The 14,931-nt window shown below is 36.2% G+C and overlaps 1 protein-coding gene and 1 pseudogene across 1 annotated transcript in view; both read right to left on the bottom strand.

Annotated features, from left to right (window-relative positions):
- The window catches only part of DNAH6 (dynein axonemal heavy chain 6), a 234,817-nt gene that overhangs the window by 178,725 nt on the left and 41,161 nt on the right, over nucleotides 1–14,931 (bottom strand). Inside the window, exons 11-13 of the mRNA XM_049784607.1 lie at nucleotides 7,670–7,870; nucleotides 6,107–6,227; nucleotides 2,126–2,277 (exon numbers count right to left, since the gene is read on the bottom strand). Coding sequence (XP_049640564.1) covers nucleotides 2,126–2,277; nucleotides 6,107–6,227; nucleotides 7,670–7,870 — 474 coding nt within the window. The remainder of the gene's footprint in view (nucleotides 1–2,125; nucleotides 2,278–6,106; nucleotides 6,228–7,669; nucleotides 7,871–14,931) is intronic.
- Nucleotides 12,879–14,345, bottom strand: LOC126024494 (tubulin alpha-1B chain-like; annotated as a pseudogene).

The raw sequence follows: 14,931 nt of genomic DNA, 5'->3' as shown, positions 1-14,931 counted from the left end.
CTATCTATCTGTCTGTCTATCTATCTATCTATCTATCTATCTATCTATCATTTATTTCTTTCTCTCCTGGATGAAGCTGGTATATCAAAGTGTCAGAAGAGAAAATTAAAAAAATAGGGGTTTTGGGAACATCAATGATCCATGAGGTCAAAGTACCTTGAAGTTCATCTAGCCCTGAACTGTTTAGATACACAACCTATACATTTTAGGACTGCTTGATACAGTTTAAATTTTGTACACTTTGTATTGGTATATAAAATATTGCTCAAAGATGCCTTTTGAAATTAAATTTTCTCAAGCTAATAGTCTTCTTTTTAAATAAAGATGGTGTTCAAAATCCATATATCACAATGAACAGAAACATAAAGTCATAATAAAATAGAAACAACCAATTCTGCTATCTAGAGTTCTGTCTCTGTCATCTATATTATGAGTCACAAGGAGTTCCTGTAAAGTTAGAGAGAAAATATTATAGATTCTGTATGTAAATCCTGACTTGCACATTCTTTTTTGTTTCTGGAAACCTAGTTGAGTTTTATCTTTCTGTGATCAAAGTGCCTGACTTAAAGCTTTGATTGCTGGGATTCCACTTCAGAGAGGCAATCTCAAATAAGCACACTGGCCACCACATACAGACCATTAGATAAAGGGCTTGGCCAACTCCTCCCCACTGATGTGCCTTTGTTCTGGAGCTCTTGGTTTACTTCAGTATCTAACCATTTGGGGATCACTTTGTTTTCTCTTCCCAGTGCTTTAAATCCCCACTCTCATATTTTAAATTTATCAACCAAGCATGAGTCCACAAAACTATAGTCCTACCTTTGATCCCAATAAAAGCTGAATTGCAAGCCTACCAGATGTGCTGTATAATTTCTAGGTTATATAGTAAAAAATAAAAACAAAAAAAACTAAACTAAAACAAACAAAAAACTTAACTTGTTTCAAAGTTTACTGATGATTATTGCTAAAGAGCATTATGCAAATATAACAAGAATTAAAAGAGTTAGCTCATCTACAATTTTTTTGTTCAAAGGGGCTTGCCCCTGGTAAGCTCCCTGGAGTCCAGCTGAATGTATTCAGCCATTTCTAGTCTGAGAGTATTGCTATTCAATGGTTCAGAACAGCACAAAACAACACTCAATATGTTGTCTGTCATACTTTCTCAGCTTTACCCACGTAGTGAGAAAGCAACCTTAGGTAGCACATAAATGATTGATTCTATTTTTCAACAAGCAATGGAAGGAAGAGATGAGGGTGACTGAAGAGGTGAAGTAGAGTGATATAGTGGTAGATTTTTGGCCTACTTTGATTCTGGTGAAGTAACTTTGTACAATACCATAAACAATAACACTATTATAATCAAAGTGCCTGAACTATTATTTTAAAAATCAGGGCCCGGAGAGATAGCACAGCGGCGTTTGCCTTGCAAGCAGCCGATCCAGGACCAAAGATGGTTGGTTTGAATCCCGGTGTCCCATATGGTCCCCCGTGCCTGCCAGGAGCTATTTCTGAGCAGACAGCCAGGAGTAACCCCTGAGCACCGCTGGGTGTGGCCCAAAAAACCAAAAAAAAAAAAAATCATTAAGTATATAGATATGTTCAGACTGAAAAACTAGGTGGCATGCTAGATTGGTCCTTGGATCTACAATTTACTAATCTCTTATTATTTATATTGTTGCTTTGGGGTCACACCCAATGATGCTCAGGGGTTACTCCTAGCTCTGCATTCAGGAATCACTCCTGGAGGGCCCAAGGGATCATATAGGACGCCAGAGATTGAACCCAGATTGGCTGCATTCAAGGCGAGAGTACTGCTGTACTGTCACTCCAGTACCCCTTCCCAGAAAAAAAAAATTTTAAATGAAAGAATAGGGAACATAGTATTCATGACACATAGAGAAAATTATTTTAAAAATACTTGTGAGAAATAGTTTTAGGAAGAAAATATATGTTGAAAATAAATCCTATAAATATAAAAAAGATGATGGAGCTTTTCCTAGACATTTAGTATGCCTAATATGTATGTGTTAATTTTAAATTAGAAAAGAAAGGAATATAGTCTGTTCCAAGAAAATGTTTTAAATAATTTTAGATACCATAATTTTTTTTCTAAGTTTATAGTTACCTCTAAGCATCGCAAAGGTGATGGGATTAGTTTTTCCTTTAGTTGTTTAGTGTCAATGAGTAGCAATCCTACATTTCTCATGGGTCTTAAAGTCACTGCATCTTTGTGTTGTTTATGGTATTTTTCCAGTTGTTCACTAAAGAATTTAACATCTATATGTAAAGCATAAAGTATATCATATCAGTTTTATAGAATTATTACAAACCTATATCCAAATTATTGCATTAGTATACTTATGTGATTTATAGTCATCTGTACATAGAACACTTTTTATAAATAATTTTAAATATTCAAATGCTTACTATGTTGGATTTATTAATAATAATTATTAATATTCTATTATTGAAAGTAATATTCAACATAAAATATTGTGTCTGGCTTCTAATAGATAGTAGATAAAATTAACTCTTGTAGCTGGTTATAAAATCTAGTCTGTAATGGACTAGAGCCTAGGGTCAGTTTGCTTTAAAGGTGAACTAAATTTAAGAGTTCCCCCAAATAATACTTTAAAGTAAAGGATTTTGAAGATGCTAAAAACAGCTAAAATTGAAACATGTGTGACAGAGTCATCTCCAAACATCTCCCCAGCATCTCTCTGCCATCCCTGTTCATAGAACTTTGGGCAGGCTTTTGTCTGTGTGCCTCTGCCAACTAAGACAGTTACATCAAGCTCATCTTTCTCCCTCTTTATTATCTATCTGGAATCAGTAGAAGTCTGATTACCCTTGAATACACTTTATACTCCTGGCTAGTAAAGCTCTCTCTAATACACCTGTAAAAGTAAACTACTCTATTTACCTGTGTACACAAAAACATGAATTTACCACTATGTTATCATGTTATCTAAGCTATAATAATAAAAAATACAAGTAAACAAAGAGATCATAACAGGGACTGAGAGGTAGCACAAGGGTTATGGCTAAACTGTGAGCACAGCTCATGGCTCATTAGTGGAGGGTCCTTCAGGTCTTCTGAGCACCACTTAGGAGGCCACTCCCCATTACAGGTTCTAACATTATTAGGGATAAAGCTCAAATGGTACAGCACATGTCTTGAGAGTGAGAGGCACTGCAAGGCCTCCTGCGTACCACCAGGCCAAGCACTGATGGGTGTGATACATACCAGGTCCAGATGGCTGACTACAAAGTAAAGAATGGCCTCAGATAGCAAAAGAATGAAGGAACTGAACACTGCACCTTGGGTTCTGCAAAAATAAGATTTTCCTTTTGCTAAACATGCAGCCATACCTACATTTTTCTGATGTAGGATGAGTTTTTGTTGTTGTTGTTGTTGTTTTGTTTTGTTTTTGGGTCACACCCAGTAGCGCTCAGGGGTTACTCCTGGCTCTATGCTCAGAAATCGCTCCTGGCAGACTCAGGGGACTATATGGGATGCCCGGATGTCCTTCTGCATGCAAGGCAAAAGCCCTATCTCCATGCTATCTCTCAGGCCCCCAAAACCAACAGTTTTAAAGATCAATTATGACTATGTGGAAACCCCCTAGACTCCCATTAAAAATGACTTGCGAAGTATTGCTTGATCATTGTCTAATAAGGTGCACTACCAGTATGCTGGAAGCACTCCCTTGCATTTACATAATTAACTAGTCTTGTCTAGTTATCTAGTGAGATGGATCTCAAATTCAGAGTCAACAACCAATGTGAAGTTTCCATTTAAAGGCGAAGTTTCTATCAGAACAATAATGACACAGACCCCAAAGCCCTATAAACCACAATATACCACCCTAGACATCTAACTATAAAAACTCATGATGAAATACCCTAGAAGTACTCTAGACAGCAGCCAATCAACTTAAAGGTAAAGACTTCCTGCTTCTAGCCTTATATAACCTCTGGGGGGTGTGTCATCTCCTGTGGGAGGTGGCCCTGATAAGTCAGTTTGTAGCTTGTTGTTAGACAGAATAAAGTTTTGTTTTGATTTATTTCAATTGTGTGGTCTCATCCTACCACACCTTCAAAGATGACCTAATATCTATTCTTCTTGAGCACTTCCAAAAAACTCAAGAGGAGGAATACTTCCTGACATATTTTATGAAGTTAACAGCATCCGGATACAAAATGTAGATAAGGACATCACAAAAAGAAAACTACAGACCAATCTTCCTGATGAATATATGAAAAATTCCTCAAGAAAATATCATCAAAGTAAATTCAGGAAGACCTTAAAACTTATAATCATTACTGAATGACATTAATTACAGGAATATGAGGAATCATTCAACAAGCACAAATTACTGTTATATAGCACAATCAAAAAATGGAGACAAAAATAATATGATCATATCAAAAAATAGCAACAACAAAGTTCCAAAACCTCTCAGTGAAATTACGAATAAACTCAACATAAGAAAGATTATATGTGAGCCCAAGAGATAAGTACAGTGGGTAAAGCAGTAAGACATTTGTTTTGCATGCAGCCAACAACCTAGACTTGATTCTCAGCACCAGATATGTTCCCTGAACTTCACTGGAAGTGATCCATTGAGCTCAGGGTCAGAAGTAAGCTCTGAGTACTACTGGGTATGGCCCCAAAACAATACAAAACAAAGCAAAACAAAATAAAAACAAAGGATGGAAGGCCCACAGATATCATCACAGTAAATGATAAAAACTGAAACAGTTTCCTCTCAAATAAGGAACAAGACAAATATATAAATTCTTATCAAGATTTTTAAACAGTTTTAGAAGTCTAACTCCAAAATATTAGGCAAAAAAAAGATATACAAGAACCCAAATTTAGGGGTCGAATCAATAGCACAGTGGATAGGGTGTTCACCTTGCATGTGGCCAACCTGGACCAACCTGGGTTCTAGACCTGGCATCCCATATGGTCCCAGAGCCTGCTCGGAGCAATTTCTGAGCACAGAGCCAAAAGTGACTCCTGAGTGCCTCTGGGTGTCACCCCAAAAAAACAAAAACGAATCTAAATTTTAGTTAGAAACTGTCACTGTTTGAATATTATGTAAGGATATACATGGACACCCTAAAAATTCCTAGAATACTAGACAAGACTAAAAATAAAAATCCAAAATATGCTATATTAGAGAGGGAAAGTTATGTATATAATGATCAAGTAAGCAATGGTCAAGGGAGAGACAAAAGCATACAAGCTATATAATCTTAGTCACCTTATCTTTATTTAGTTTCATTTTCTCAGAATAAATTGAGTCATATGGGTGTACAATCAATATATTTATTATATAAAAAAGTAAACATATAAAGTGCATTATTTACATTTTAAAGTAGAAAATATATTGTGGGCCTGGAGAGATAGCACAGCGGTGTTTGCCTTGCAAACAGCCGATTCAGAACCTAAGGTGGTTGGTTCGAATCCCGGTGTCCCATATGGTCCCCTGTGCCTGCCAGGAGCTATTTCTGAGCAGCCAGGAGTAACCCCTGAGCACCGCCGGGTGTGACCCAAAAGCCAAAGAAAAAAAAAAGAAAAGAAAATATATTGTATACTTGATTGTATATATTATACATATGATTTCATAATCATATGGAAAGATTCTTCATTGGCTATGTACATTAATTTACTTTGTTGAAAATACACTTTATAAAATAATCCCCATTTTAGTGAATCTAATTAAATGACTTATTTAATATCTAAAAATGTGGTCATTCATATGCATCTGATTAAAGTTCATGAAGACTAACTTGAATTAGCAAGATCTTTGTAAAAATTATTTATTTAACTACATGTTAACCTTCATCTCCTTCCAATAGATTGGCTGTATAGTGCTTGTACATACTATACTTATCAAAAACAATAATACAGAGTAATCCTAAAGGAAAAAAGTGACTTTATATTTTTACAGAAAATAACCCAGGAAAATAAAACTATTGCTTTTTGTCAAGTCAGTTTTTTCACGCTACAATTTCTGTCATCCAGCAAAAAACTTAGAAGACATGAAACCTTAATATCTCTATAAAATATTAGTAAAGGATATGTAAAACTTACCAGGTTCTTGAACTTTAAGAGCTTGTAAATCGAGACTCTCATTTTCCTTGAAAAATATCTGGAATCTTTCAAATGAAGCTGAGTATAATTGGGCAGATTCGAATGCTGCACGTATAGTTTCCTAAATGTTAAAAACAGTTATTTTTTTCACCTAAGCATAACAGTATTCACTATAATTAAACAAATAAGCAAACAAAAGTGTCTCTGTGACAACAGATTGCTTGGACTTAAGAGATATATAATAAGAGAAGATCCCTTCTTTTAGATTAGGAGAAGTGAATGGAGTCTTTTAATAAAAAAGCATATCCTCAGGCTAAAGAGATATCTCAATGGGTTGAGTGTATGCTTTGCGTACAGGAGGCTCAGGTTTGTTTCTTGGCACTTCACATAGTCCCCCAATACCACCAGAAGCAATTCTGAAGCACAGAACCAGTATTAGGTGCTTCTGAGTACCACAGGGTGTGATCTCTTCCCTCAACCTCCTCAAAACTTTTCAATTTTAAGAAGATAAGGTGTAATATGGTGTCCCCCATTTGATAACACTAATATATATCTATATATTTAACATTTTATACAGTGTATAATCCACTTGCCAAAATGAAGAGGTCATAATATGTGAGGATGTGGTTGTGTTAGTAAACTCAATGAGGATAATTCTTTAACAATGTATAGCTATATTAAGTCCTAGTGTTATATATTTTAAATATCTCACAATTTTGTCAATTATATATTGAAGCTGAAAACTTATGGCTTATATAACAATCTTAAAATTTAATTACCATGTTTGTAAAAAATTTCATACTGGGGTTTCAGTCATAGAATGTTTACCACCCTTCACCACTGTGATCTTCCCATCACTAGTGTCTCCCTGTTTCACTCCCCCACCCCAACCCACTGCCAGTCTCTCATACAGGTATTCTGCCACTCTCCCTCACTGTCATTGTCATGATAGTTGTCAATGTGGTTAGTACTTCTCCTTCTTCCCTCTGCCCTTCCCTAAGATTTGGTACTCTAAGTTTTGCACTCAAAGGGTAAAGATTTGTCTTACTCAATTCAAGTTTTCTTTTTCTTTTTTTTCTTTTTTTTTTCTTTTTGGTTTTTTTGGGCCACACCCGTTTGATGCTCAGGGACTAATCCTGGCTAAATTCTCAGAAATTGCCCCTGGCTTGGGGGGGACCATATGGGACACTGGGGGATGGAACCGCGGTCCTTCCTTGGCTAGCACTTGCAAGGCAGACACCTTACCTCTAGAGCCACCTCACCGGCCCCTCAAGTTTTATTTTTCTATATACCACAGATAGAACTAAATTTAATGTAAAAATATTCCAATAACTTACTTAAAGATAAAGAATATTGGAGCCAGACGATTAGTACAGCATTTGTTTTGCATGTGGCCAGCCAACGTAAGTTCAATCCCCAGAATACCATATGGTTTCTCTCCACCAAGCACCATCAGGAATAATTCCTGAGTGCAGAGCTACATAAACCCTGAGCACTGCCAGGTGTGAGTTCCCCAAAATGATAAAGAATATTATAAAAATAGTTTGGTAAAAACAAACATACCTTTATTTGAAGGATAATTGTGTGAAAATTCCTATCATCATCGAATATTGATAATAAGCTTGGACCAGTTCCACATGTTTTTTCTTCAAGTTTGTTGTTAATATAAGGGCTGGTGAAAGCATCAAAATATGTGTCAGGCACAAGATTAGGAACTGATAGCACTGTGCTTTGAAACTGATTAATTGCACTTGAGACACCATCCTGTTAGAGAGAAAAGCATAAACACAATAGTGAATAAAATCATATTAGTGTAAATGGTAAGAATAATTCATTCGTATCTTCAATAATGGTGTTGATTCTGAGTATATGACAAATTGAAAGACAACAGTCCCTAATTTTAGGAAATATATCTTCTATTAGAAAGAGAAACTTAAAAACAAGAAAAATAGACAGTGCTGCAATATAAAAGAAACAATGAAACAGAAGAATCATGACTAAATATCAATTATATCTAAGAAAACTAGGGAAGTTTAAATGGACATATTTTAAGAAGATTAATATAGTCTAAGGGAAAATTAGAAAATGTTCATGGGCAAGTATATTCATTGTAGCATATGAAAATCATTAAGAGATACCTGAGTGTTCAAAACAGGATTATGGTTAAGTTATGGGATAGTTATGCAATAGAGAAACATGCAACCTCCATTTGAAAATTGTATCTCCAAATACCATTACTAACATGAGTTAGTAATATTTTTACTAACATATTATTACTAACACTTATGCTAAGCAAAGAAAAGAAAAGAGAAAAGTAGTATAAAACTGATATATAGTATCATCCAAGACAAAAAACTTTATATAAAATCTCATTGCAAGTAATGTATGCTAGTACTTCACTAAATACTAAAATAAGACTCAAAAACACATAGAAATGTCAGTGGTTTTATGTATCTGGCACATAAAATTACAGATTATTTTAATAACCATTCTCATTTAATTTGTTCTTAAGTTATTGTCAATAAGCATGAATTAATTTATAATTTTAAATTTATACAAGATACAGTAAGGGGCCAGAGTGGGGGAGCAAGGAGTAGGGCATTTAGAAAAAAAAGAAAAGGAGTAGGGCATTTGCCTTGCACACGGTTAATCAATAATGGACCACATTTTGATCCATGGCAATCCATATGGTCCCCCAAGACAGGAGCAATTTTTGAGCACATAGCCAGGAGTAACCCCTGAGTGTTGCTGGTTCTGGCCCCAAAAGCAAAATAAATAAATAAACAAATAAAATAAAAATAAAATAATGAGAAATAAAACTAGGAAGAGATACATCTTGAACTCGAAGATGATGATGAGAAATCTTTCAATTGTATAACATAAGAGAATCTTCTTTGCTAAGATTATGTAGGGGCCTGGTAGTTTTGGCTGCTAAGGTGATAGCACAAATACCATGTGGAGAAACATGACATTGACACCATAAACAATTTGTATGTAAGGCTGAGTTCCAGTGTCAGCCTACAAATCAGTGTTCCCAAATAAAAGATTTACAAATAAAAATTTTCACATTAATTAAATTTGAATGTTTAAAGACGTATCATGGGTTTTCCTTCAAACATGCTATAGTGGAAGAGATTGGCACACAATAAAAAGAACCACCAGTGCTGGTGCGGATGCAGGGAGAAAGGAACTCATTCACTGCTGAATTTCATTCACTGGGAATATTATTTTGAAAAAAACAATATATATATATATGAGTATATATTCTTCATAAAAACTAAAAATTGATTCCCATATGAACTAGCAATAGCATTTCTGGAAATACATGCTAGGGGTCCAAAAACACAATACAGAAAAATCCCTCTTTACTCCTATGTTCATTGCAGCACTATTCACAATAGCCAAAATCAGGAAACAACCCAAGTGTCTGAGAATAGATCAATAGATAAAGAAACTATACTATTATAGTTTTGTGGATTACTATGCAGTTGTTGAAAATGAAGTCATAAAATTTTCTTATATATAGAAACTATGGAGAGTATTATGCTGAGTGAAGTGAGTCAGAGGGAGAGGGAATATATATATATATACCCATATACATATAAAGAGAGAATGATTTAATTCATGTGGTATATAAAATAAAATATATAGTATAGTAATAATACCCAAAGTAATAAAGATAAGGGCTAGGAGGACCAGTCTTCAGAAGAATGCTTGCTACAATAGACAGAGAAGGGACCACTATGACACATTGATGGAAATGATCACGCTGAACAAAAATGAGATGCTTAAAGGAGATAAAGTAATATGCTCACACCCATTTGGAATCTCCTTTGGCAATCTTTGTATCCTAGTTACCATTTCCTTTAAGGTGCAGAATCTTCTTAGATTAATCTATGACTGCTTGTTTATTTATTTTCTTCCACTTGCTTTGTCAGTAGTGTTTCATCCTTGAAGATTTAGTTTCAATGTCATTGAGTGTTTTGCTTACTTTTTCCTCTATAGTTTCAGGTCTGATAAAGATCTTTAATATATTTTTATTTTGTTTTTGGGTCACACCCGGTAAAACTCAGGGGTTACTCCTGGCTCTATGCTCAGAAATCGCTTCTGGCAGTCTCGGGGGACCATATGGGATGCCGGGATTTGAACCACCAACCTTCTGCATGTAAGGCAAACGCCTTACCTCCATTTTATCTCTCCAGCCCCAAGATCTTTAATACATCTTGATTTGACTTTTGTGCATGGCATTAAAGAGAGGTGTGAGTTCACTTTTTTGCATGTAGTTTACAAGTTTTCCCAATACCATTTGTTCAAGAAGATTTTCTTGCTCCACTTCATATTTTTTGCCTTTTATCAAAGATTAATTATATATCGGAGGGTCAGTCTCAGTATATTCAAATCTATTCCACTGATATTAAAGTCTGTTTTTATTTCAGTATCATGCTGTTTTTATTTGTTTATTTATTATTGCTCCAATAGTTTATTTTAATTTTTATAATTCTTTATTTAAGCACCATTATTTTTTTTACTGCTGGGTGTGGTCTTTTTTTAATTTTTTATTTTTAATTATGAGAACAAAGATGAAAAGAAAGAGAACAAGGACAATCACTCATAAACAGAATTCTCAGTAGTCCCATTGCTGATATCTTAACTTTGAACTTTCAGCCAAAGGACATTAAGAAAAATAAGACAGAACCCATGTAGCAATTACTTTGTCCCTCAAGTCCCCAGATTGTAATACATAATATTTCTTAGCAGCACACAAAGCACTCTAAAGCCATAAAACTTATGTAACTCCTTAAACATTGAAGGCAAAGTACTATTTTACATTTCCATGCACATGCATATTAGTTTAACCTCAAAAGTTTAAGTGGGTTGTTTTTCTTAAGGATTAGAGTCAAAAGAGTACAGTAAAAACGGTGTTAGAGCGGCAATTATTGTTTGCATAGGCCCACCAAAATATGAGGGACATGGAAAAGAAAAGCCTTGACCTAAATACAAGGAGACCCTACCCCTGAAGTTTCCTGGCATAAGATCAACTCTAGGCTCCAGGCAAACTAGTTTGTCCAATCCAAGTCATTGTCTGTAGTACCAATACACTTTTATTTTTCACACAGTCTCTGTTGCTGGCATTATGCTTCTGTATTAAAGATCCTGAAATCTACATATCCTACATTGCAGTCAGGATGGTAAGCACCATTATTATAAACATGTTTGTAGTTGGGTTTCAGTTATAAAAAAGAAATATTGATTTATAGTACAGTTTAAAGTTGGGGAAAGTGATTCCTCCCATGTTTTTTTCCCCAAGGATTGCTTTAACTTTTCACGGAGGTTTACTGTTTCTTATAAATTTCAGGAATGTTTGATCTATTTCTTTAAAATAATTTCTTGGGTTTCTTTATTGGGATTTCATTAAATATGTCCAATGCTTTGAGAAGTATTGTCATTGTAATGGTGTTAATCCTCTCAATCCATGCTCAGGAGGTGTGTTTCCATTTCTTTTTATTTCTTGAATCAGTGTAGTTTTTGCAGTTTTCTTTGTCTCTTTAGTTAAGTTGACTTCCAAAGTATTTGACTTTCTGAGGCACAATTGTGAATAGGATTTTTAAAATATCTTTTTTTCAGTATTTGTATATAGAAAAGACAGATATTTTTGTATATTAATTTGTAGCCTGTCACTTTACTATACAAATCTATTGTTTCTAAAAGATTTTTGTAGTCTTTAGAATTTTCTAAATATAGTATTATGACATCTGTAAATAGTGAAAACTAGACTTCTTTCTTTCCTGTCTGGATGCCCTTGATATCTTTTACTTGCCTAATTTTTATGGCCCATACTTCACATACTATATTGAATAGAAGTGGCAAGAGTGGACAATCTCTTGTGCTAATTAGATATTAGTATTAATATTTAATAAGATATTAGATGAATGGCTTTTAGTTTTTCCCACTGAGTATAATGTTTGTCGTGGCTTTTGTTAAATGGCTTTGACTATATTGAGGAAAGTTCTTTCAATTTCCATCTTATTGAGAGTTTTTTTTTTTTTAATCAAGAATAGGTGCTGATGGGGCTGGAGAGAGAGCATGGAGATAAGGCGTTTGCCTTTCATGCAAAAGGACGGTGATTCGAATCCCTCCCAGCATCCCAAATGGTCCCCTGTGCCTGCCAGGGGCGATTTCTGAGCATAGAGCCAGGAGCATAGAGCTCAGGCACACCCCTGAGCACTGCCGGTGTGACTCCCCCTCCAAAAAAAAAAAGAATAGGTGCTGAACCTTGTCAACTGATGTATTCTCTTCATCTGTTGATATTATGATATGATTTTTCTTAATTTCTTGTATTGATATGGTATATTATGTTCATTGACTTCAGTATATTAAACCATCCTTGCATTTCTGGAATGAATCCTACTTGATTATGGTGTATGATCTTTTGACTAATTGTTTGATTCTATTTGATAGTATTTTGTTGAGAATCTTTGCATTTGTGTTTTTTAAGGATATCAGCCTCTAATTTTCTTTATTTGTAGGGACTATGTCTTTTTTTGGTATCAGGATGATGTTAGCTTTATTGAAACTGGAAGTATTTCTGTTTTTCACTTTCCTGGAAGAGCCTGAAAAATACTGGCAGTAGGGCCTATATAAATATTTAGGGTTTTTTTTCAGACATTTAAAAGCATTTATTGAGGCATGATGAAAATAAAGTCAAGACATGATTCACATTTAAAAATAGGATCTAATAAAGCTTTACGGTCATCTAGAGCTGGATGTTTTAAGGAAGACATGATTCAGGGCTGAAAGTTTTAGTATTCTTCCCCTTCTTCCTCCCCTCTCCTTTAGCAGAATCCACACCAACCTCTTCATAATCCTTCTCAAGGGCAGCCATTTCCTCATAGGCCTCAGAGAACTCTCCCTCCTCAATGCCCTCACCCACATACCAGTGAACAAAGGCATGCTTGGCATACATCAGATTAAACTTGTGATCCAAGCGAGCCCAGATCTCAGCAATGGCTGTGGTATTGCTCAGCATGCACACAGCTTGCTGTACTGTGGTTCCAGGTTCCCACCAGGAACCACAGTGGGAGGCTGGTGATTAATACCAACTTTGAATCCAATGGGACACCAGTCCACAAACTGGATGCTGCGCTTGGTCTTGATGGTGGCAATGGCAGCATTGACATCTTTGGGGACACATCACCACTGTCTAACAGGCAACAAGCCATGTATTTACCATGGTGAGGGTCGCACTTCACCATATGGTTGGCTGGCTCAAAGCATGCATTGGTGAACTCTGCAACAGAAAGCTGTTCATGGTAGGTTTTCTCAGCAGAAATGACAGAGGCATATGTGGCCAGAGGGAAATGAATTCGGGGGTAGGACACCAGGTTGGTCTGGAATTCTGTCAGATCAATATTCAGGGCCCCATCAAAACGGAGAGAAGCGGTGATGGAGGACACAATCTGGCTAATAAGGTGGTTCAGGTTAGTGTAGGTTGGGCGCTCAATATCAAAGTTTCTACGACACATGTCATAGATGGGCTCTTTGTCCACCATAAAGGCACAATCAGAGTGCTCCAGAGTGGTGTGGGTGGTGGGAATGGAGTTGTAGGGCTCGACCACAGCAGTGGAAACCTGGGGGTTGGGTATATGAGAACTCAAGCTTGGACTTCTTGCCATAATCGACAGAGAGACGTTCCATCAGCAGGGAAGTGAACCCAGAACCGGTTTCCCCACCAAAGCTGTGGAACATCAAGAAGCCCTGAAGACCTGTGCACTGGTCAGCCAATTTCCAAATTCGGTCCAAGACGAGGTCAATGCTCTCCTTGCCAATAGTGTAGTGCCCACAGGCATAGTCATTGGCAGTGATGAGCTTGCCTGTGATGAGCTTCTCAGGGTGGAAGAGCTGGCGGTAGGTGCCGGTGCGAACTTCATCAATGACTGTGGGTTCCAGGTCTACAAACACAGCTCTGGGCACATGTTTGCCAGCGCTCGTTTCACTAAAGAAGGTGTTGAAGGAGTCGTCTCCTCCCCCATGGTCTTGTCACTGGGCGTCTGACCATCAGGCTGGATGCCGTGTTTCAGGCAGTAGAGCTTCCAGCAGGCATTGCCAATCTGGACACCAGCTTGGCCAACGTGGATGGAGATGCACTCACGCATGATGGGTATGTTGGTGTTCCTGAGCAGAGGGAGGAAAATGGGCAGAGCAGGCAGTGGGGTTCATTACTGTCCTCGACAAGCTAAGGGTCGAGGTAAGTAACGCTCTCCTCTATAAATATTTGAAAAAACTCATTAGTGAAACCATCTGGGTCTGGCATTTTGTTCTGAGAAGCCTTTTGATTACCATTTCAATGTCTTTGATAGTGATATGCCTGTTCAAGCATTCCACATCATCTTGGTTTAACCTTGAGAGGCCACAGGAGTCCAAGAATTTATCCATTTACTTTAGATTCTCTTGCTTTGTGAAATAAAAATTCTCAAAGTTATCTCTGATTACCCTTTGAATTTCTGTAGTACTTGTGTGACAAAATCTTTCATTTCTGATTCTGTTTACTAGGGTTCTCCCTCTTTGTGAGTCTTGCTAATGTTGTATTGGTTTTGTTTATTTTTTTTCAATGAACCAACTCTTGCTTTCATTGATTTTTGGATTGTTTATTGTCTTTCCAGTTAATTAATTTCTGCTCTAAGTGTTATTATTTCCTGCCTGCATGCTTTCAGCACTTTTGGTTGGTCATTTTCCAATTTCTTAAATTGTGCAATTACTTTATTTATGCAGGCCCTTTCTTACTTCCTGATAAATGATTGCAATGCTATAAATTTTCCTATTAATAT

Source organism: Suncus etruscus, chromosome 12, assembly GCF_024139225.1.
Source record: "Suncus etruscus isolate mSunEtr1 chromosome 12, mSunEtr1.pri.cur, whole genome shotgun sequence".
In the NCBI taxonomy this organism is placed as follows: Eukaryota; Metazoa; Chordata; class Mammalia; order Eulipotyphla; family Soricidae; genus Suncus; species Suncus etruscus.
Note: the sequence above shows the minus strand (reverse complement) of the source record. Positions and strands in the feature narration are given on the sequence as shown.